Source organism: Solanum verrucosum, unplaced genomic scaffold (genome assembly GCF_900185275.1).
Source record: "Solanum verrucosum unplaced genomic scaffold, falcon-dt-bn FXZP01000284.1, whole genome shotgun sequence".
NCBI lineage: Eukaryota > Viridiplantae > Streptophyta > Magnoliopsida > Solanales > Solanaceae > Solanum > Solanum verrucosum.
This window is the reverse complement of record NW_026019936.1, coordinates 2030759-2056423: the sequence shown is the minus strand read 5'-3', so window position 1 is coordinate 2056423 and position 25665 is coordinate 2030759. Positions and strand designations below refer to the sequence as shown.

Genomic DNA, 25665 nt, shown 5'->3' with positions numbered 1-25665 from the left:
TCATACCCTATGTGAACGTAAAATACTTTGTTTTCACGTAACTTATATGTTACAAGTTCGAGTTGTAAAAACAATCACTAATGAATGCAATCCTTCCTCAACATGAATGCAAAATATTTTGTGTATCAGACTGCTTTGAAAAAGGAAAAAATGCTTCTAATCCAATTGTAGACACAAACACAACCACTTATATTAAAACTGGTAGTTCATTACAAACTAAGAAGAGGTGGAGGATGCACTTCAATCCTCTTTATATTTTTCTAATTTTTTCCCTTTTATTTATCAAAAATTTCATCAAACATAAACCTCCCCTTACTAAGAAAGACAACACATTAGCTAAAGTAACTTAAATCCAAAATACTTAAGACACAGACCAAACATAACCCAAAGACCACAAAATTCAAAGCAAGCTGAGTTTCTGTTCTAGTGTTTCAGAGCTTGTTTTTGTACCAGAAGACACCTTTGCCTTGAGATGATTCGTCTTTCTCGACGTAGAGACACTCTTTAGCTTCCCTCCACATTGCCTTGAAAATCGGGGTTCCATCGAATTGGTAGTAGTCACCGAGTAGTGGCTTGACTGCTTTGGTTGCCTCCATCGCGTTGTAGTGTGGCATGGTTGAGAACAGATGGTGCACCACGTGAGTGTCGGTGATGTTGTGGAAGACCTTGTTTAGAACCCCATAGTCTCTGTCACAGGTTGCCAAAGCTCCCCTAAGCCAATCCCACTCGGTTGAATCGTAGTGAGGCAATGATGGGTGAGTGTGCTGCAAGTAGGTGATCAGGACAAGGAAGCCGTTCACGACCAGGAGGGGTACACCATAGATGCACACTAGCCAAGCTAGACCTTTCACTAAGGCAATACGGTATAGCAGATAACAAACTCCGAGAACTCCAGCATCAGAAACGAAGATCTGTAGCCTCTCACGGTTGTTGTAGATTGGGCCATAAGGGTCATAGTGACATGCAAATCGGTCATATGGTCTGCCAGATACATTGAAGGCCAAGTACAACGGCCAGCCAAGAGTGAGGGTGATTGTAAGTGAGAGGACCCTGCCTGGTGGATTGTTCAAGTACTTGGAATACCATCCGAGCTGAGATTTTGGCTTGGGCACAAAGACCTCATCACGCTCGAGGGAGCCAGTGTTGGAGTGGTGGCGACGATGACTATATTTCCAAGAGAAGTACGGCACCAACAGAGCAGAGTGAAGGATAAGTCCAACGGTGTCATCAACCCATTGGTAATCACTGAAAGCGTGATGGCCACATTCGTGGGCATTAACCCAAATACCAGTGCAAACACAACCCTGGCAAATCCAGTAAATAGGCCACGCAATGTAGCAATATGGGGATGGAAAGAGGTGGAAGTAAGTGTTTGCAACGTAGTACATGATGGAGACGAGTATGAGGTCATACACAACATAGGAGAATGAGCGGATGAGAGACCTTTGAAAGCAGTGAGGTGGGATAGCCTTCTTGATATCACCAACAGTAAAAGGGGGCTTCGAGGTTGGTACCTTTTGAAGAGGATTCTTCTTTACTTCAGTCTCGCCATTTGGAGCAGACATACGACCACCAGCTCCCATTTTCGCTACGCTGCCTCTTCAATCCCAAACCTGCAAACTGTGTACGTTAGGCTCGATTCCTAAACAAATGAATGCATCAAAGAATTGAGTTACTATTTTCTAATCTAGCCTGAAATATCGCTGACCGAACGAGGTGTGGTCCCCCTAGTCTACCTTTCATGTAAGGTCTTGATTTAGAGATCAAACCATCATTGGCAGGGAAATTACACCAAATCAACAATTCAATCTACTGACAGAAACATGAGGACCATAGTGACGCAGACCACATAAAATTCCAAAACAAAAAAGTTGAGGCCAGAAATGCAAGAAACGTGATAGGCCACATCATGCACATTGGACCACACAGTATGCAAGCAACAAACACTTTCAGCTCATTACAGCTAATAATAATACTAATAAATGAACATATCAAGTCACTATCATGATAACTCAAGTCCAAAACTTGCAATATATTCCTTCAACATTAGTTGTTGTTTTCACTGTTTCTCCCCAACAACTCCCTGCCATTGTTTGTCGGTACAACCTATGATTCTTATTCTATAACCGTGGTGTTCAAGTCAATTTTCACGCTTCTCGACTAAATTCCACGAAATACTTGTCACCTCCCATCAGCAACATAGGCTAGGACAGAAGGAAGTAAATTGTACCTAACGCCTAAAGTATATTAGGCCAGTTTTCACAGATAAATAATTGAACATGAAGTCTATTACATAATAAGAGTTCCTTCACAAAAACATTTCTCAAATGCATAAATAAATAACTCAATAGACATTTCACCAAACTATTAGGCCCCTACAAAATAAAATCTTCTCATTGATCAATTATGCCAAAAAATAATGCTTTTATCACTAGCTGTAGACATGTAATTAGTCAAATAACATATTTCACACAATTAGCATCTTGATCAAGTTACAATAATTAATATTAGAGTTGACTTAGAATAGGACAGGATAGATGAAAAGAAATCGCCTAGTGTTTGTATATATGTAACTTTCATTTCAGCACGTTATTGTACTATTTCTAGCTCCTTCAAATTCAACAAAGTACAACATTTATGCAACTAATCAAAAAAGAAATAATTCAACTCAACAACAATGAAGGTTACTTCAATTAGCTATATGCTATGACCATTAGACCCTCATATATTAATTGATTCATTATATAAGGTAAACTAGTTTGAATAACATCACCATTCACCAAACAACCAATTAGACAGCAAAATTAAATTAAATTTCCACCACTACTACAGTAATAAAATCTTAGAGGGGTCCACTTGGACATTTACATAGAAGAAGAGAGAGAATAAAAAATCTTTTGTGGTGGTAAGTAGAAAAGAATTATTCAAACAAGATTTCACAAAGTGCAAAAATAAAATAGCCCAAAATTCCTTCTTTTTAAAGAAAGAAGATAAATTATACATCACAAATCCTAGCTAAGAGAAAATACTTGCTCTCATCGGAGTTTAAGAAAGAACAGAAGACTTTTCGAAACTTCTGATCTAAAATAAGTCCTAACTATTTGTGCAGATAGAAATCATCCCATTAAGGATAAAATAGTCATTTTAAAGTTAAATTGCTACTCCCTCCGTTGATGGTTGTTTGACTGAGCACGAAGCATTAGAAAGAAACATATTTGAAACTTGTTTAAAATAAGTCACCAATGAACCCTTTAAAGTTGAATTATTACTAAATATAAAAATAAGGTAAGAGTATCACATAAATTGGGACGGTGGAAATACGTGATTTCATCCCATACACTTAAGTTTTGGTGAAAAGAATTACCCGTTATGTGTTGGTGCTAGAGGAGTTTTTTTTCCTATATAGCCAAGGCTTGGTGGGCCGTGGGGCGAAATTACCCGGTCTGTGTTGGTAAAAGGTAATCATAAAATAGTCGAGATATACAAAAGCTAATCCGACCCCATTGAAGGAACCATTCAAACAACAGGACCACTATAGTAAATTTTGGCCACTCAAAGGAGTAACACACTAATAATTTCTATGTACTTTAACAATTCATATGTCCCCATCCTAAGGTAAATAAGAAACAAAGAACTTATGGAAAAACTCAAAGTGGCTGTACTTATAACAAATAATTTCATAAAAAGGGGTACATTGAAATTAATCAAATATGACCAACAATTAAGTTCTTTCCATGTGAACTATATATCACGAGTTCGAGCCATGAAAACAACTACTAATGCTTACGTTAGAGTAAGTTGTCTACATCATACCCCTTTTTCGAACCCTGCCAACACGGAATATGTTTCCGTGTGAACTATATATCACTTTTTTTTCTTTTTAGATTAAAAAAAGTGTCAAAATCACAACCACCAACAAGATTTAAAAAAAGCAAATCAAATCCAAACTAAATGATTTAAAGAAAATGAAATTCTTTCTTTATCTAAGCAAACACATCACTTTTTACATTTATTTCATTATAAAATAATGTAGATTTGGACTATACCAGCAGCCATAAAAGAATTCAACTTTTATCTTTCTACCCCTAAAACTTTTCAAATTGAGAAAAAAATACCCAAAATCAGAGAAAAAAATTGTACTTTCTCAATCAGACAAAAATACTAAACACCCAAAAATGAAAACCACAAGTGGCTCATGCATGCAAAGAATCAAACAAAAGGACAATAAATAAAAAATTTAAAGATGCCATCCTCTTTTTTTGCAACCAATTACAGATCTGGACGATATAAACAACAATCCTTACATCCAACTCGTAACGGAACTAGAATTTTCACTAAAAAAGTTCGAAATATAAAAGGTAAAACACATAAAGAAGCTTTTTTAACCATGTATTAGTAATTTTCCGTGGGATTCATTCTTGCTAGCTCAGCCCTGTGAATGCAACTTATCATTCCACCAAAATCAATTTATAAAAAAATCTAATAAAACACACTAAACATTAATGCATGTAAATAAATACCAATCCTTAGACCTAAAAATCTATTCTTTCCACCATAAACACACAAAAATCAATCAAAAAATTTATCCCATAAGAACCCCACTTTGAATCTAGCTTGATTTCATAATAATAAATCAATAAAGAAGCAAAAAAAAAAACTGATTTTTCCACCATAAACATACAAAAATCAATAAAAAAAACACATCCATAAGAAACCCACTTCAAATCAATCATTCTTAGAGCAAAGAAAAACTGATTTTTCCACCTAAAACACTACCCAAAGGCTAGTGGCTGCGGATTTTGTAAAAAAAAATGATTTTTCCAAAAAAAAAACTCACCCCAGATAGAACCCACATCAAATCAAACACCCTCTAGCCTTATCAAATCAATAATTTCTAAATACAGATAAACAAATCTTGAAAAAAAATGTGATTTTTCCACCATAAACACATATAAAATCAATAAATAAATAAAAACCCACGTCGAATCAAGCACCATAAATCTAAATTTCAAAAAAAAAAATCTTTGAAAATCAATAAAAAAAAAGTACCTCCAGAAAAGCAAAAGCACCCTCTTCCTCCTTCACCCCACACACACCCTCTCTCTCTCTCTCTATGAAAAAAAAAGAGAGAGAATATTTTAATTTTCTTTTCTTTTTTACTGTGAAAGAAAATAGATTTTTTGATAGAAAAAAAGTATAATGTTTGGTGTTATATTTATAAGGAGGCTACGGCACTTGGTTCTTTTAATTATTTATACAAATCACATGCATGCTTTAAACGTAACAAGCTCTTAAGATGTTTACGTGTCATTATCTTATTGGTTGTTCAACACGTCATTCATAAATCTTGGTTTTTCAAATTAAAAAAATAAAAATATCTTTCTCCCCCCACCCCACCCAAAATAACACGTATTTCAAAATTAAATTTAAGAAATAAATTTATTTTAAAATTAATTTTGAGATTAGTTATATGTTATCTCTCATGCCAAACTAGTTTTGAGATTAGTTATATGTTATCTCTAGTACCAAATTAGTCTCAAGGATGGTATAGAAAAAATAATAAAATTGTATGATATGTTTTAATTGGCTTATATTGATCTGACATATCATTTACTAAGATTTTAATTAGAGATGTATTTTACTAAATTGATCTTATTAATGATATTTTTAGTTGTATACTATTGATTTGACACATTTTTTAAGAAATAATAAATAATATGGTAATATTACTATATTATCCTTTGACTTTATTAAATTTAATGTTTTGGAAAATGTGTTAGATGATATATAATATTTAGGACAAATTAAGTATATATAATACTTAAGTTTTCTTATTCTCCATTTTTCCCTACCTTTTTTAAATATTTCAAAGATTCCTTTTTGTATCCCAATTCTTAAAACTTCCGGATACATAAGTGAAACCCACGTTTACCCACTTCCTTTTCAACTCCTTTTTTTTCTCCCTTAATTCTCTCCAAATTGTTAGCAGTTATCAAGTTGATTTCAAAACAATTCTCTCTCCAGTCAACCAATTTCAAACATCTGAATTAGTAGGGGTTGTCTTCTCCATTGCTGTTTTATTTGAGTTCTTGCTTTTGTTCAAAGTTCTGTTCCTGATAAGGGTGTTTCGTTTAGTATTGGGGTTACTCAATTAATTTCTTCTAATACTAATCGAATATATAATTTTGACGATGACAAATGGGTTGAAAACAGATCCAAGATTTTGTACGACCCACTAGCAATGAAGAAGAATCAAAGTATTTTCAAGTCGAACAAGGAAGCATCCTCATCCTCAAAATCAAATATTGTAAAAAAAAAACCTTAAAAAGGGAAGGAAAACAGCACCGCCAATCTCCATGCCTTCACTGTTCAAAGTATGTGTTTTCGTACTTTTTTTTCTTTGAATTTTGGTGTTTGATATGAGATTTGGTATGTTAGATCTGAACAAATTGATACATTAATTTCATGTGCTATGGTATATGGGTTATTTGGAGCAAAAATGATACATTATTTTACATTACAGTGTTCTCATATTCTGTTGGATACTAATCGATTTGTAAAGGGTTGATACATTAAAATCCTAATTTCAACATAGTAGTGAATAGGTGGTTGTATTGTATCATATAACGAAGTTCAATCTAAACGCTTGTATGTAATGTTCTCATTAATGTATCATATAACTTCTATATATTAGTTTTTTCACATATATGTTTTATGTTTGTTTTGTATATTTACTAATAGTTCGAATGTATGTATCAAATTACAAATTTCATAGTTGGTCATTTGTTAGTTATATTCATAATATTGTATCATATACAATACATTATGTTCATAATATACAATAAAGCCCTTTTGTGTTGATATGATGTTTTTTGAATTCATGTATCATATACAATATAGAGTGGTCATGTTTCAAAATTGTTCTATTATGTATCAAGTGAATGTTAGTTGTATTCATCTATTTTAATATTTCAGATCATCAAAGGATTTTCAATCCCTGCTGGATTACCATGACATCTTGTAGATGACGTTTACATTTTGATTAATTGTGATGGACAGTTTCATTGGGTGTTGGTTGTTGCTGAACTGAAATAGAGGTTAATACGCATGTGACTCTGCATTAGGCTAAAAGAAAAAGTAAATGCTAGTGAGATAAAAAAAAATTATCGGTAACGCTACCTTCTCGACAGTGAATTCTTTGAAAAAACATAGCGAACAAACTGGTCAAAACTTGATACATATAAGGACAAGGAAACTGGTACACATTTGGAGTCATAACATCCATTCAATGTTGAATTTGTCGAAGATATTATGCAACAAAGAAGTGTTAACCTGTAAGTATTGTATCTTCTTGTTTTGATTCATATGTGTAATTTATTTTTATAATTTATAATCTGCATTGTTTGTAGAAACATTGGGTTATATGTAGCTACATTTGCGGAGTTCTTAAGCGACCAAATCAATATGCCCTAAGATGGTTTCCTTCTAGAGTATCTATGCAATAGATATGCAACATTGTTGTGGAGATATGACATCGACAAGGTCAATGATGGATACGTCAGCGAAAATGATGATTCACCAAAGCTTATGGGTTAATCCACACCACCACTCGAAGAAGATTTGGTTCACATAGAATAATAATTAAGTATCTATGCATATACAATGTTTTAAAGACAATTTTACTTAAACTATAGAGTGTTTCTCTAAAAACTTATTCATATTACAGTAATTTGTAATTTCTTAAATTTCGTGTTTTCAGTATATTGCTATTGATACATTATGTACCACTTTATTCTTAGAGTAGTAACTGTTGTTTTTCCATTTTTGTTCTTCTTCAAATCGCTGATAAATATGAAAGATGCATTACCTTTTAGTCTTGTTTTGGCACAACGTGTATTTGATTATGAAAATATTAATTGGGCTAAACATAGATCTAAAAAAATTCACAATCCTTTTGTAATGACGAAGGCAAATATTGAAAAGTTGAAGAAGGATGTCCCCTCATCTTTGAAAGCAGAAGTTGTTAAAACCCCCCAAAAAGAGGGGTCGAAATTTTGCTCCTGCAATTTCTCGACCATCTTTTACCTCAATATGTTTTAGATACACTATATCTAGTTTTAATAAGTATATGATACAAACATTTTGTAGCATGTTTAATGAGTGTCATGTTAAATGTTGTATCACTCAAAAATTATCTTATTTAACATGTTTCAGATACATTATATCTAGTTTTAATAAGTATCTGATAAAACCATCGTGTGTCATGTTCATTGAGCATCACGTTTAATTGTGTATTAGTCAAAAATTGTCTTCTGCAATATGTACTAGATACATTATGTCCAGTTAAATAAGTATATGATACAAACATCTCGTGTCATGTTTAATAAGTATTATGCTCAATCAGAAATGTACACAAGATTGAAAATATTAACATGTCAATTTATTGTATCAGAAATTCATCATCTAATAGTAAATTATAGTGTATATCAATATAACAATGGAAAATCTAAAAATCGAATTGATCCTTAATCTTAACTTAGTGTATCTGAAACATAATAGTAATCCAAAAAAGATTTTATCAACCATCTTTCAGAAATAAAGTACAAGTTCTTCGATTGTGACCTTCTTGTCCACAACATCCACAACAATTTGTGTTTGTACTTAGCTTTTCATGTGCATTTTTCCCGTTCTTTTCCTTGGTCGTCCAAGCATCCTTTTGTACCTATGTGGTATCACAATTTCTTCCAAAATAAATTTCAAAATTGACCAATCATCCTTATCCGACATTGAAATCATTGAAATTTCATATGTGTTTGCTAATGTATCTGATTTGTAGTAATCAAAGCAGTAGGGACGTATATCTGTAACTTTTTTTTCTAACAGAGGCCTTCAATTTCCACGAACAATCATCCGATAAACACACTAATACATAACTGCAATTTTAATAGATACATTATAAAAGTTATTGTTTCATGTATCATTAAGAAAACATAGAAGAAAATTTTAATACACATGTTAAATTGGATAATATATACATTATAAATGTATTTTCTTCATTGCTGATACATTAAAAAATAAAAAAATTCACATACTGATAATTTTAAAAAATATAAATTCACAGCACGCTCACTCTAACTGTATGAAGTTGTATCCAGTAATTCACATGAATAAAACTACAAGTGTATCATTTTTGTTTTCACTAATGTATCATTTACATATATATCCTTTTACAAATTCAAAAATCAAAAAGATTTTTTACATGCATCTAATACTTTATATAAACAACAAATAAATCACATATCTGCAAATCCATTACATGCTAGTCTAATTAATATTGTATCAAACTCTAATCATTATCTTATATATCAATATATAAATTCAAAAACAAACAAAAAAATCAATGACTAAAATGAATAGTGGATACATTAAAAATTGAAAGTAATTCAATTGTTGATACATTTAAAATTCAGAAAATCACATGTACATGATACATGGAATTAAGTATGCACTAGCTATAATTGTATCAAGTTCTATCCAATAATTCACATGTATCAAGCTAGAATTGTATCCATTTTTGTAGTCAATAATGTATCATGGCACAAGGTATTTTGTCTTGTTGAAATTTCACATGTATCAAAGAACAATTGTGTGTGCACAAGGTACTTCGTCTGGTTGAAATCTCCCACAATTACATATTTTTTCGCTCAAGGCTAACAATGATCTTCTTCCAAGAATAACATTGTATCAAGATTTATGTATCGAAAATAAAAAAAAATACTAATTCACAACTTAAGAACAAGACAATATACTTACTTCAATACCTAAAGCATTGAATCATCACTGTTGCAAATTCATATTTCCAGACAATACAAGGCAAACTCTACAGAAAGATGAATAGTCTCCACAACTACAAGTTCAACTCGCTCAACTGTGATAATATCAAATAAGTGGCGCGCATAAAACTTCTACTAATTATATTAAATTAATAAACCTGCAACTTATGGATAAAGATAATATCAAAGGAAGAGAATAGATTTTTTAATGTATCTATTATCCATTTTAGATATAAAAATACCTAGGTACCGATTTCACCAACTTCGACACAAACAATTTCACCGGATGTAGCATCAAAGCAATGCATCTCTCCAGCCATCTTGTTTGTTGTATCAATGGCGGATTTGAGATTCACAAAAGAAATCGTTTGTCCAACAACTATCTCATCACTATTGTATTGTTCATAACTCAGATCGCTTAACCAAATTTTTGAATATCTCAACAAAATCAATATATGGTTCTATTATGATTTGGGATAGATGGAGGAGAAGATAATTTGAATTTTGAATTTTGAATTCTCTGAATCTGTTACTGATTGGAATAGATTGATATCAATTTGTTTGCACGATTCGTGGGATCTGTTTTGCGTGATTTGTGGGACTGATAATTAATTTTACGTTTAGACTCCTTTTTAAGCACAACAACAAATTGTTTTATGTATCACACGTTATGTATCCGGCTGAATATAATGTATCCGGATGCTACAATATTTAAGGAATTTTTGTAAAATAGAAAAGAATAGGGATAGGATGTAATTTAAGTTTTACACTATGAGATTTATGTAAGTTATACTAATATTTAATAGTAAGGGTAAAATCAGAGGCGTATCCAGGATATTGAGATGATGGGTGCATTGTTATAAAAAGGTTAATCTATGATATAAATTTGATCTTTAGGTTTTTACTACTGAAAATATATATATATATATTACCAATTACCACTTAGAGAAGTGTTATCTAATAAGAAAAATAAAACAAGATAAATATAAAATTCAAATTTCTAACCTCGCGGAGAGAGGTGCACCCAGTCATAATCGCATTATGTGATACTTCAAGTGTGGTTTCACACATCTATATTTTAATATTTTTTAAAAAAATATAACACTACTATATATGATCCCGAGAAGGGACCATGGGTTTACGTGAACCCGGTGACCCCCCCTTAAATACGCCTCTGGGTAAAATAGACACAAAAGGTAAATTGTCTCTGGATTTTCTAAATTGGACAAGTATTGTTCGACAACTATTTTTAGTATAGTGAACAACTATTGTTGGACGGAGGGAGTATTTAAATGGATGTTGTAAGTTAGGTTGGGAAGGATGAGATTCGTTGTAAATGATACATATGCGCCTCTCTTACTATCACGATTCAAAAGTCGAGGTCATGATGCATGACACACATTCCGAGAATTTTAAAATGGTGTGTAAGCTGAAAGAATCACACATACAAAACTCCTGAAGAGAAGTTAGGCCACAAACGATAGAAAGAAATGACAAAGAATTATATCCCAAAACTTGGTAGCATAAGTATATAGAGCATCTAATACATTTCTAGAATCTAAAATACATTTCAAGTCTTCAAAAAAAAAGTTAACGACTTTAAATAATAGATGGAGACTAATGACGATCCGGAAAGCAAGGTCTCTCTACAACTCCGAAAGAGAGAACTCCATTGGAATCGTCGAAAATCCATCGAGAAAATTACATTTCAATAAAAAGTATGTCGTAAATATTTCCAACAAGTTATTTACTAATGGAACATTCATCGAAAATTGACTTATTTATAATAATGTAATGTAATGCTTCCTTCATCATTTTTACTTGTCATTGTTTGATTTGGCACGCCCATTAAGAAAATAATTATTGATATAGTTATTTTACCACACTACCCCTACTAATTGATGTTTAGTATTAGCTTTTGAAAAGTATTATTAAATGCTAAGGGTAAAACATGAAAAAAAAATTCTCTTCTTGATATGTCAAAAGTGAAAAGTAAAAAATGAAAATTTATTTTAGGAATAAGTGACAAGTAAAAGTGAACGGATGAAGTGAAAAATAATTTTTAAGAGTTAAAGGGTTGTTTGGTAACTGATTATAGTTATGCATGTATTAATGATGTAGAGATTAGTTATGAGTGAATCTATGTAGGAGTATATATGCAGATATTAGTTATTTCACTTGTCATCCTGCATAAAATAATACATAGATCCCCTCGTAACTTATACATGTATTAGTGATGCGAATTTTTAAATTACTCCGACCTCCGTCCCATATTAGTTGATCATTATACTAAAATTAATTGTTTCATATTAATTGTCCACCTTACTAAATGAATAAAGCATCAATTATTTTTTTTCTATATTACCCTTGCAATTAATTTTTTTTTAAAGTATTCACATTTATTGTAAAGTTTTCAAAAAGTTTTTTAAGGAATGAATTATAAAATTATCTCATTAGTTACGATTTCTTAAGCAAGATGCAAAATAAAAAATGATCAATCAATATGAGACGACAAGATGAAGAGAATACCAATCAAATATCATATTAATTATATATATAAATAACTTATTTCTTATTTATCTGTCAAACATTATATAAATTATATAAAAAATATATTAATATTTTTTTCTTATTCAGCTATCAAACCACCGTCCAGATACAAATGAAACAAATTCAAATGTTAATGTAGACAAAAGTAGGTAGTGTATGCTTTGAAGTTTGCATGTGACTAAAGAAACGACTAAATCTTGATGCGGTGAAAATGACAAAGTGGCAAAAGAAGTGTTTCACTTGAGTGTCTTGTAATTTGTGAAGCACTAGAAATAGTTTGAATATTATTTAGAATATTTTTGTCCATAACAAATATTTTTTTCTTTGGTTTTATCACCTTCACACTTTTTTAAAAAGAAATAATGAAAATTTAATGGTATTATTTTATTATTATTTACAGCATTTGTCTACTTTGGTAGTTTGTTTGATTCCTCTGATCTCAAATATTTTATTTATTTATTTATTTAATGTTTTAGTAGATATTTGTCCTTTTCTTACATGATGAAAATGGAAAATAAAATTATATTATGCTGATATAAGGGAGGGTATATTTATAAAATACTCTTTCCGTCCATATTTATTTATTCGTATGTAATTTGACATAATTGTTTATTTTTTTAAATCCTTAGTTCGCCTGCTATCATACCTAACTTCGAAACAACCTATTTCTAATCGAAAGAATTAAGATATAGCAATATATAAAAAAATTAAATGCATCTTTTGCTCACAAATAAAAAATAGAGCTATTAATATAAAATTATAATCTTACTATCTTATCTTTAATTATTATAAGTCATCTCACTTATTGAGAAATAATTAAAAATAATAATAAAGGATGTAATAGATGTAAATTGATAAATTATTTCTTGAATTTTTAAATTAGACAAGTAAAAATAGATATTTATTTTTCAATATAGTTAACAAATAAAAATAATCGAAGAGAGTACTACTCATTTATGCTTATTATATCCTTATTATTAAATATTCAAAATAAAAATAAAGCCTATATAACGAAAGATTTATTCAGTATTTAAAATGTTTATCACATAGCGCTCATTCAAAAAACAAAAACGATGACAAAGGCTATAGCAACCGCATATTACCTTGGGATTTCAAAAAGAAAAAAGATGATCATCACACTGTCATTAATAAACTTATATGAACATATGTTACTCTTTAAATTATATTAATAATATAAAAATATTTGTATTATTAGTATATATAATTTAAACACCATATATGAATGGTGCATTCTTAATTTTTCCATACAATTTGGCAAAAAAATTATCACAAAATTTGCTCAAAAATTTAAAAAGTCTATAATATCTTTTTTATTTTAAAATAAATTGATCTTTTTTTCATTTTTTAATTAAAATGTATTAAAGTTAAAAGGGTAAAAATATTCAAAAAGGTAAAATAACATAGTGTGAAATATATTATTTTACCATTCTGGCCAATTTTTTTGACCAAAAGAATTTTTCATATATAGATCTTTTAAATTTCTGGCTCAAATTTTTTGACCATTTAGCATTACCCAAAAAAAAAAAAAAAATCTTTTTACATTTAGGACATGTCTACCCAATTTATTGCTGTTTTCCACATATTTGGTCCACATTTCAAAAAGTTGACTTTAATTTGGATTTGATGAACAATATTAATTGCATAGTAAATGAACAAAACAGTACCTCGTATCATTCACTATTATACACATTTTTTTTCACTTTTTATTTTATTTTTCATTTGGTGTCGAAATCTGTATTAGAGTCTCGATTAAATTTGAACAACGCATTGCAGGACTTATTCAGGGATGGTGCTCTCAACCGAATTTTCTTCATACCCAAAACTCGAATCTGAGACCTTTGATCCATGTTAGTCACTATTATACACTTGTAAGCCTTTCAATCTAACACCATTCTTTTATGTAAAATAAAACATATCAGAATTGAAGGTCATTTATGACCTATTTTCAAAAATACATAAAATTTATGACATTTTTAAAAATATGTAATACAATAATTTATCATACAAAAAATTGTCAATTCATCTTGACCATAAGATTTGAGATCAAAAGGGATATATTATCTCACTCAAAAAATAAAGAAGACATTGTTTCTAAATCACTTAGCATAATACTCATATATTATTTTACGCATTTTGACTTAACTATTGGTCCCAAAATTTATGTTGCAAAAAATGATGATTTATGAGTAAAGTAAATTTATTGTTATTACATAGAAGGACGAACCATATGAGAGAGATTGTATTTAACTAGATTTCTTTTGATGTTAATGAAAAATAAAGTGGTGTTTCCTTAAATTAGTCGGAAAAATTCACAACTCTTGATTTTATTTTTTTTTATTTTTTATTTTGAACCAACATATTTTCACATTACCCTTTTATTACCTATAAATTGAGAGATTTTCCCTCGAATTTAACGCATCATTTTTCGATTTTTTCTCTCCTAAAAAATTAATAATTTTATAATCGAGTATTTGTACACTTCGGCCCCATCATCTCTTAGCAAGAGAAAATGGAAATATTGTTGAATATGGCCCAAATAGATTGGGCTTCTTTGGTGGATTTCTCATTTTGGGCTTTGATTGTCAACTGACCCTCAAAGCCCAACCCATTACAAAGGGAATATTAGATCTTAATTTATTACTATAATTTTCATAATTATAATACTGTATCGAAAAGTATACTTCATTCAAGAGAAAAAACTTAAATATGTCATTGAACTTTAAGAAAATACTTATCTATGTCATCCGTTAAAAGTTTGGCTCATCCATGCCATTTTTGTTTGAGAAAAGGCTCATTTATGTCATTATTTATAAACTAAAAATATTTTCCATTTTGGAAAACATTATTTTACATGTGGTCATTTATGATTAGGACACATCATTAATTAAATCATTTTTTAAAATGAAAAAAGTTCAAATATGTCATCGAACTTTGAGAAAAAGGCTCATCTATGTCATTTGTTAAAGTTTGGCTCATTTATGTCATTTCAGTTAATAAGTTGTGCATAAATGAGCCTATTCTCAAACAGAAATGACATAGATGAGCCAAAATTTTTATTAATAACACAGATAAGTCTTTTCTCAAAATTTGATGGCTTATTTAAGTTTTTTTCCTTTATTCAAAAAGGAAGTGCTTTGTAGCTTAGCTACCTGAAATTTCTTTATCATTAAGACATAAACTCGAAACTTATAATTAAGAGCAAATTTCATCTGTCTCATCACATAAGAAAACTTTTTAGTAGTTGGAAGAAATTTTTCGAAAACTAAATCATGTATAATTTGAATAAATAGGCAAGAACTATTAAATCTTCAACCAACACTTTATGACAAGCAATAATCAAGGAAGAATTTTTACTAAGAATTTCATCCTCTATTACTTCCTCCGTTCTTTTTTATATGTCATGCTTCTATAAATAGTTGGTCTATAATACTTGTCATTTTATAAAATTAAAGCATAATTTGCAGTATTCTTCCTATTTTACCTTTGTGAGTTATTAGCCTTGAAAATGTATATTTGACAAACATAGAAAAACTAAATGAATAATTCATATTCATTGGTCAAATTAAATAATATAAATAAATAATTTCATATTCATTGATTAAAAAGTTAACTTAAAAAAAATTAAATGAAAATAAACGGGTAAACTTACTTAATTTTTTAATGCACGTGAAATAAAAAATAATGACATATAAATAAAAACTAAGGGAATATAACATTATTTTCCGTCTTCTAGCGCCGTCCCTTTATTATGATGTAAGATCATTAATGACGTGTCAAAGTACCCCTAATTAATTTTGCCCCGCGTGTAAATAGTTGTTAACGTATCATTCATTATTTCAAATAATAATAATGCTCAAATATGTCATCGAATTTTGAGAAAAGATTTATTTATGTCATTCATTGAAAGTTTGGCTAATATATGTCATTTTCGTTTGAGAAAAGACTCATCCATATCATTATTAGTTAACGGAAAATAGTTCCGATTTTACAAAACCATTTTTCACACATGGTCAATTATGATTCGACTGCGTCATTAATTAATTTATTATTTAAAAGAAAAAAAGCTCAAATATGCCGCTGAACTTTGAGAAAGCTCATCTATGCCATCTGTTAAAAGTTTGACTCATCTATGCCATTTCCGTTAACAAATATTGACATGGATGCACATTTTCTCAATCGAAAATGGCATAGATGAGCCAAACATTTAACAAATGACAATGAGTCTTTTCTAATATTTCAATGACATATTTAATCTTTTCCCCCATTAAAATTAAAACCCCTTTATTAGTGTGTGACTGATAATTCTGCTTCGCACAAAATAATTTTCATATGTCAACATCACATATTAGTTGCAGAACAATTTTTACTATTTGAAAGTAAGAGAAATTTTCAAGAAGTGCTATTTTGAAAAGTTTTTGCACGATTTTAAATTAATTAAAATCTAAGTAGGTATCAGACGTTAAATGACAAATTAAGGAATAATGACGTGACATGATATGAAATGTTGATTGAGAAAACTTGTAATTATTTAGCTGACGGACTTGACCAAAACTATGGTCCTTTTCACGATTAATTCAAGTTAAAACCCTTCCCTAAGAGTAACACTCTAAATTCTAAGGCTTTAAAATTAAAATACAAGTTGGAGAAGTAATTAATTTACATCGAAGAGATTGATGGAAAAGCTGAAAGGAACTTTCCTAAACCGCTCTTCTCAATTCCAAGAGCAACGTTGTAGAAAATAACAGGTTTTAATTTTGAGACTTTTCTGCACAAAGTCCTGACTAACCCCGCTATAGCGGCGTTGCCATAGCGGCGTTGCCATAGCGGGATTAATTCATCCCTCTATAGCGGTGTGACACCCGCTATAGCGGCCTGTACGAAGACAAAAATTCTAAGTCCTTCCCCAAGCTCCAATTTTGCAATTCACCTTCGAATCTTGACTTTCTAAACTAACCTCTATACGTCAAGTTCGATATCAGGAGTTTTACTCACCCGAATTTGATTTTGAAAGGCCCTATGGATTTCTTAATGTCTTAGCTACCAAAAAACATGATCCAAGTTTAGACATACCACCCCATCCGTTCCCTGATTGCTCTAGCCCTCCCCTCACTCAGATTCCGTTTGAAGATACCTAGCGTAAAAATTTTAAGCCATTACCCAAAAAATTTTATAGCCCAATTCTTTCACCATTCGCTTTCCCATAACAACTGAAAGATGTCGTTACAACCCCTCGATTATGATGGATGATCATTAATGATGTGCCAAAGAGCCCTCGTACTTATTTCCATCTTATAACTCTACCCCTAATCTAGATACTTGTTAACATTATTCATCATTTCTAACAATATTAGGAAGAATCAAAGATAAATTAAAAGTAAAGTCTCTTGAATTGCATTTTGGAAAATTTTCTGCACAAATTTAAATTGCATAAAATTCCAAAACAGAATTTTATGACTTGACATGATAATAAACATAATAGGCCACATCATGCACATTAGACCACACATTATGCAATCAAACACACTTTCAGCTCAATAATAATAATATAATACTAATAAATGGACATATCAAGCAAATAATACTTTACTAATATCAGTAATTCAGTATAACATATGATTCTTATTTATTTGGTACTTGTAAGTTGTAACCCTACATATTCAATTATTACACTTTGACCCACGTGGTTTTATCCATTAAAAAAAACCCTACATATATTCAATTATTACACTTCGACCCACTTGCTTTTGTCCACAAAAAGTATTGTCTTTTGGTTTTATTATCTCCACACACCATTTATATTAAAAAGTTTAAAAGTAATTGTAATGATCCGTCCCGATCGGTTATGAATAGGTCTGAAGGAATTTGGGACAAAAAAAATTCATTCAAAATTTTTAGACTAGATCAGCCTCAGACAGAATCGGGGCTCGGTGAGGTGTAGGACCATTCGAGAATGGTGTGATGTAATGTTTAGGCTTGGTTGATATTTAATAGGCTAGGTCAGCCTCAGACAGAATTCGAGCTAGTTGAGGTCTAGAGTCATTCGAGAATGGTGTGGTGTAATGTTTAGGCTTGGTTGATATTTAATTATAGGCTAGGCCAGCCTCAGACATAATTCGAGTTAGGTGAGATCTAGGGCCATTCAAGAATGGTGTGGTGTAATGTTTAGGCTTGGTTGATATTTTCTTGTAGCTGATACATAAGGAACCCATAAGGCTTTACGGTATTAAATTCGGGTGAGTAAAACTCCAGGAATTGATCTTGGCGTGAAAGGAATACTTTGGGACGTCAGGGAAAGAAAGTATGTCGTGAAAAATGAAATTTTCAAGAATTTTTGAGTTTGTGAAATTCGCATAGTCCGCTATAGCAAGAAGTGTCCGCTATAGCGAACATGTCCAGGTGCCAGGCGCTATAGCGCGCTGACGGTATCTTTATTTCAAAAGTTGAGTGTATATTTATTTGTTCATGTGTAACTTGATATAATTTTAAAAAAAAAAAATTCATAGTTCAGGAGTTAAGTGTATCTTCCGTTCAAAAATAAGAAATGAAGTTAGTAATATAAAACAATAATTTTACTATTTCATTCTTAATTATTATAATAAGTCATCTCGTTTATTGAGAAATAAATTAAAAATGATCCATACTTAATAATAAAAGTAAAATATGTTTAAATTAATAATTTATCTCTTAATTTTTAAAACTAGACAAATAAAAGGAGACGAAGATCTATTGCTTATTTATACATATTTTATTCTTACTATTAAATATTATCAATTTTTCATTATTTAAATAACGTATAACATCAGTATATATGACATAAACATCATATATGAATGGTCTAGTTTAATTTTTTCATATAAGCTCTAAAGATAAAATTTGAATGCAATAATTTTGGCGCTAATTATTAAAAATTTACTTACACGAAATTAATCATAGTGGAAATGAATTATTTTTGAAGTTTTATGTTACACGCTCAGTAGGGAAGTGCTTCACAGTTAAAACAAATAGGCAAGTACTATTAAATCTTCAATCAACACTTTGTGACAAGCAATAATCAAGGTAGGATTTTCATTAAAAAATTTATTATTTATTATGATGGATGGTTATTAATGATATGTCAATGTAACCTTTTTAATCTTTTGATTTATTAAAAAGTATGTATTACACCTTTAAGTTTGTGAAAAATTATAAATTGAGAATCAGAAGTGCAAATTTCAATTGACAAAAGGTAAAATATGCTTAGCTAGATACTGCAAGGACAATGAGAAGCTCAAAATGACATTAAGCAAGAGATATATGTAATCTAATAAAAATATATGGGTAAGTAGAGAATACCTATAAACACAAAGCTCTCTTCAAGGAACTTGAAAAAAAAAAGGGACTTGTAATTTCGGGAGAAGAGATTCATCTTCACAAACGAGGTACATAATGACAAAGTCTAGACAATAAATTATTTATAAATAAGGAAATGAACTTCTAGTAATTCAAAAAGCTCAATATTTTATTAGCATTATATACATGAGAAATTGCAATTTTCTTAAACAAATAACTTCATAGGGAAACCCTAACATAAATAATTATTATATAGAGAAAACTAGAAGCAATCATGCCCTTTAAAATCATCACATTTAAGGGTCATGCTTCAAGTTTTATTTTTCACTAAATAAACCACATTACTCTAAATTCTTTAAAAAATAGCCACTATTTAAATATTCAAACTTTTTCAAGAACTTGAACAATCTCCTTTTGTCCATGATTGCTATCTTCAATGTTGATCCCTTTGTACCACTTAGCAAAAAACACAAATGCAACCATATCAACCAATGCCAAACCAAATAGCAAGAAGTAAAATCTATCAATGTGGCCATTATTTAAATTTTCAGGTATCCAACCATGTCTAGTCCCTTTTGCTGTGAAATGCATAACCATGTTGACAAGCATACTACTAACATAATTTCCAAGTGACATTGATGCCATACAAAGTGAACTTCCTAGGCTTTTTATCCCATCAGGTGCTTGTCCATTGAAAAATTCAAGTTGTCCAACATACATAAATACCTCTGAGGCACCAACAAGTATGTATTGTGGAATTTGCCAAAATATACTTAGTGAACTTGTTTCATTTCCGGGGATTACTCTTCTTAGCCTAAAAATTTCTGTTACACCTGCTGCAACCATTGATAACATACCGATGATTAGTCCAACTCCCATCCTCTGGAGCTCTGACAATCCTCTCGGATTCCCACTTATCTTTCCGGCTAATGGAACCACCATGAACCTACATATAGGGATCGTAAAATTAGTTCATGAAAAAATGATGTCTAAATAGCCCCTTTTAAGGATAAATTTCACAAATAGCCACTTTTCAACCATTGTCTCGGAGTTTTAAATTTCACAAGTGAAACTTCAGGACATTCTCACATAGTTTTTCATATGTGGAATTTGAAACTCTATGACAGTGACTATTTTTCAATATGAGTCGTTATTTAGTTCAACACACTCATTTACTTATAATGTCATTAATTTAGTTCAACTCACTCATTTGATACCCTTACCTGTAGAGAAACGTGCACGTTAGCACGCTACATATGTCGAATGCTGACATGCTAGCTGCAGGTAGGTGAAAGTTCCCAATGGTAGCATCCATGACTTCACCTTGCTCAACAAATAAAGAGGCCATTTGTGTAAAGATGACAGAGTACATTATGGTGCATAGCCAAATTGGAAACATTCTTATTATGCACTTTGCTTCTTCAACTTGTGTTATTGTGCATAGCCTCCATGGGTTAATCACTGGCCTTTGTCTATCTTCATCTGTCACTATTGCTGCCTTGTCTAGTTTCCTGGCCATTTTTAAAATAATGTGATTAGAAATTAAAAAACAAAACTTCATATCATAGACAGACGAATCAAGAATTTAGAGTCAGAAGGTTCACTATATAGGTGAATCAAGAATCGAAAGTCTATTTGTTCATTACATAGGTGAATCAAGAATCTAGAGTAAGTAGGTTCATTATATAGGTGATAAAAGATGTATTGTTAATACGTTCATTATATAACGAATCAAGAATCTAAAGTCAATAGGTTCATAATTATATAAGCGAATTAAGAATCAAGAATTAGTAGGTTCATTATATAAGTTAATCAACAATCTAGAGTCAACAGATTCATTATATAAAGATTAAGAATCTTTATTCAACAGGTTCATTATACCATAGACAAATCAAGAATATAGATTCAGTTTGTTCGTCATATCATAGGCGAATCAAGAATTTGGAGAAAATAAGTTCATTAAATAAGTGAATCAAGAATAATCAAGTGTCAATAGGTTCAGAATAAATATGAATCAAGAATCTAGATTTAGTAAGTTCATAATAAGTGTGATTTGATTGTATGTATACATAATTTGGATTGAAATATCTCAAGCTAGGCCCACTAGGGAATTTGTTTCAATGACGTTGGATATATAAATATATGTAACTAAGTAGAGTATTAATTAACCGAGACACTTAAAAGACAGATAATATGAATCGAAAACTACTTACTTGAAATCATTACTATGAAGTATCTTCCTTGTCCCTTTAATGGATGATTCCAACCCATTCAATTCATATAACTCTGTCTCATCAACATTAGGCACTCTCCATTTACGGAACGCGGCAACGAATACCTGACCGACACGTGGCAATGGGTTCCCAAATGACTTAACATATCTATATCCAGGAGTGCCCAACAAGAAAACAATTAGGCCCAAAAGCCCAGCAGCAGTAGAGGCCCAAAAACCAAGTGTCCATTTACCACCATCTTCATAATATACCAAAATTGTATTGGAAATTAAAGATCCAGCATTTAATGCAAAGTAAAAATAGCCAAAATAGGCAGCCTTTGAGATTTTTCCTTTAGGATTTGCTTCATCAAATTGGTCTGATCCAAAAGTTGCAATTGTGGGTTGATGACCACCATAGCCCAAAGCCACCAAGTATATGGCTAAGTAAAATAATGAAGTGCCAATAGGTGATGGGGGTACACAATTTTGTAGACCATCTCCACATCCATTTGGTTTAATCAAGAATAGCCAAGATGTCAATGATATGATCACAAGTCCCTAGTTAAATTCACAAAAAAAATAAATGAGAGTTAACTTATATGCACTGACAACGTAAAGAACCATTATACTACTGGTGTAATGTAACATGTTCTACTTGTTATGAACGACTACTTGTAGTTATACTTTACTGACAACATCGATCCATATATACTATTGGAAATGACGATATCAATATTTCCCTTATATTTTAGTGAGAGATTTGATAACATAAAAATCATTTTATACTGTCAATGTAAGAAGCTTAAAACTCATTACAATAGTCAAAACTAGTATGGTATTGATATCCTCTACTCAAAGAGAAAAAAAAACTAAATTTCACATTAACTAAAGGTCAAGTAATTATCCACGTTTCATTTTATATGACATTTTTTGGCTAAACATATAATTTAAGAAAGAAAGAAAGTCTTTTACCGCATACCAAAAGTATGCTTACAAGTTGCGATTGTAAATATAATCAGTGGTGAAGTCACAACTTTTACTGAGAAGATTCAAAATATAAAGAAATACACACAAAAAAGTCATAGGATTATTCTAACATATACTATATCTACATAACTTTGATCTTATATATATGGTATAATTTTTCGACTATGGTCCATAGTCTTATGAAAATTCGAATGAACCTCTTACACCTCCTTGGCTCCACCTTGATTATAACCATATGCCATGATATATAAAGATGCACATGTCATTCTTTTCGAAACAGACTAAAAAAAATGAGAAGTATAATATAGTAATAATTACCAGGATGAGAATAAGTTGAAAAATGGCACATGTGATGAACCTTCCCCAATAAGAATCACTTATAAAAGCTCCCAAAAGTGAACACAAATAAACAGTTCCAGTCCATTTGCTAACATTATTAGCAGCAGTAGCATTATCTTGTCCCAAAACTCTTGTTAAAAACAACACCAAATTCACTCCAACACCAAAAAATGATAGTGTTACAAGTCCTTGGTTTACTGCATCAAAAAAAAAAATAAAAAAAATCATTTCATATACATATTTAATAACAATATATATGTGATTTTAAAATATTTTTACTAATTGACATGGAATACATGAGATACACATATGACACATGCAGAAGCTAGTTTATCAAATATACTACATACGTTATGACATAGTCCGACACAACACAAAATAATTGTGTGGTTATAAAAGCTACTCATTAGAGTAAAACAATAAGTTTATTCTAGTTAGATGTTTCTAAATATAAAAAATGTCGCTTTATTTTTAATAGAAATAATACAAAAAATAGTATCACGTAAATTGAAATGGGATGATAAAATTAAATACCTAAACAAAGAAATGCTGAATACCATCCACCAGTTTTTTTGCTTCTAAAGACTTTAAGTTTGTTCACAACTCCCTGCTTGATGTCTTTGCTTACTCCATCTGAATGGTTCTTTTCATTTATCTGTACAAAAAAAATATATAAAAAAATATGAACAAGTAATTAATAAAAAAATAATCTTTTTTTTTATATTGTCAGTGTATTTTGATTCGTTATAACAAGTTAATTACATAATTTCTAAGTTGTTACACGTAATTATAGGTGGTTTTGACTTAATAACGTTAAGAAAAATTTATATATTGTCAGTGCACAAAACGCCAATTATCGAATAATAAGCTAACCTTTGGCATGACTTGAGTTGTGTCCATTGTAGCCATTTGGGACATTCTATGCAAAATTTAAATGCAAAAGAAATTATTTTACTGATCGTGTATATAACTTAAACTTTAACATATGAGAAATATTTAAAAAAAAACAAAAACACAACAAAAGTATCATAATAGCTAGGTTTGGTTTCTTAATTTTAGTATGTATTAATGTTTGTGAATTTGTTTGAATTTGACTAGTCGATAATATTTCTAATAGTTTTATCATCGAAAAACTCCTTAATGAGCCAAATTCTGACAGGATGTCCATGCAAAACGATAATTTGTTATATATATATATATATATATTGTCACACAAATGCATTTTTTTTTATGTATGAAGAACTAGATTGTATGCACTTTGAGGAAGAAGAAAACTTGCTTAAAGGGCTTGAATATTATGAATAAATTTATGCATGCAATAATAGAAAGGTTGATGAAAATTGATTGAAGAAATAGCTCAATATATAGACAAATATAAATAAAGGGTCATTTTCAAAAATTATGTTTCAATAAGAGAAAATAATATATATATATATAGCATATTTTTCATAAAGAATAAATTAAATAAAAAATAGTCCCACAAAACTTCTCTAGTTTCATTGGAAACCTTTAAAAGTGGATTTTGATTTGATGACATAGGTTGAAAATGACTTTTTTTTTAAAAATAATTCAATTTGGTGTTCGATATTTATATTGGAGTGACTAAATAAGGATTCACGTCTTACAAGAAGATTCATTTCTAGATGCAACGCCCCATTATGATTTTTTTCATTTTAGACTCGAACACGAGATCTCGGAATTAGAGTGGAGGGACTTCAATCCTCCTATGTTATGTCTTTTCATGGTATTTAATTTCTTTAAATTCATGACTCACTAACAGTATAAAAAATCTACAGTTTCTAACAGTCCTTTCATAACAATGAAAGATTCAGCATGATGGATTAAAATTGCAAGTTGAAAAATAAAAATAAAAATAAAAGGAATAACTTTGGCAAAATTATGGTGCAATATAAATTATTAATTACTATTAATTTCATTTCTTTACATAAAAAAAATGGATAAGTGTTCCACTTTATTTCAAAAAGATATAAAATTCACTAACTCAAAAAACTAAAACTCATATTAATAAAATTTAAATTCTGAATTCGTCTCGTTACCCTACTTAGCAAGAATATTAAGGGTTAATGGATAATGTCATCTTTTTCCACTTTATATAGGTGTTATTATCAATCAAGAATAAGCAAAGAAACTTCCATATGGTAGTAAAATTAGTATAAACGATATACACATAACATCTTTCGACGTGACAAATTAAAACGTAAAGAATTTAAGTTATATGTACAGATAAATGCAACATTATATTAAAAAGAAATTCGAATTACCTTTTGCGAAACTTAGTAGCTGAGAAATTAACCGAAAACTTTGTGATAGTATATGATTCTGGTGAAGGTGAAGAACTTGTATCGATGAGAACAATAATATAATTGCTAG

At 30.3% G+C, this 25665-nt stretch overlaps 3 protein-coding genes across 3 annotated transcripts in view; 1 reads left to right on the top strand and 2 right to left on the bottom strand.

Annotated features, from left to right (window-relative positions):
* Window positions 1–25665, top strand: part of LOC125837490 (linoleate 13S-lipoxygenase 2-1, chloroplastic-like) — a 116460-nt gene that overhangs the window by 7660 nt on the left and 83135 nt on the right. The window lies entirely within an intron of this gene.
* Window positions 169–25665, bottom strand: part of LOC125837436 (delta(12)-fatty-acid desaturase FAD2-like) — a 62495-nt gene continuing 36998 nt past the window's right edge. Inside the window, exons 2-3 of the mRNA XM_049516559.1 lie at window positions 5050–5082; window positions 169–1613 (exon numbers count right to left, since the gene is read on the bottom strand). Coding sequence (XP_049372516.1) covers window positions 432–1583 — 1152 coding nt within the window. The 5' untranslated portion in view covers window positions 1584–1613; window positions 5050–5082 and the 3' untranslated portion in view covers window positions 169–431. The remainder of the gene's footprint in view (window positions 1614–5049; window positions 5083–25665) is intronic.
* LOC125835806 (protein NRT1/ PTR FAMILY 7.1) lies at window positions 20115–24183 on the bottom strand. Its single transcript, XM_049514911.1, has 6 exons — window positions 24148–24183; window positions 23809–23929; window positions 23254–23471; window positions 21947–22506; window positions 20957–21244; window positions 20115–20679 (listed from the first exon to the last, which is right to left on the bottom strand). The coding sequence occupies exons 1-6, from the start codon at window positions 24181–24183 to the stop codon at window positions 20115–20117; spliced, it is 1788 nt and encodes a 595-aa protein (XP_049370868.1).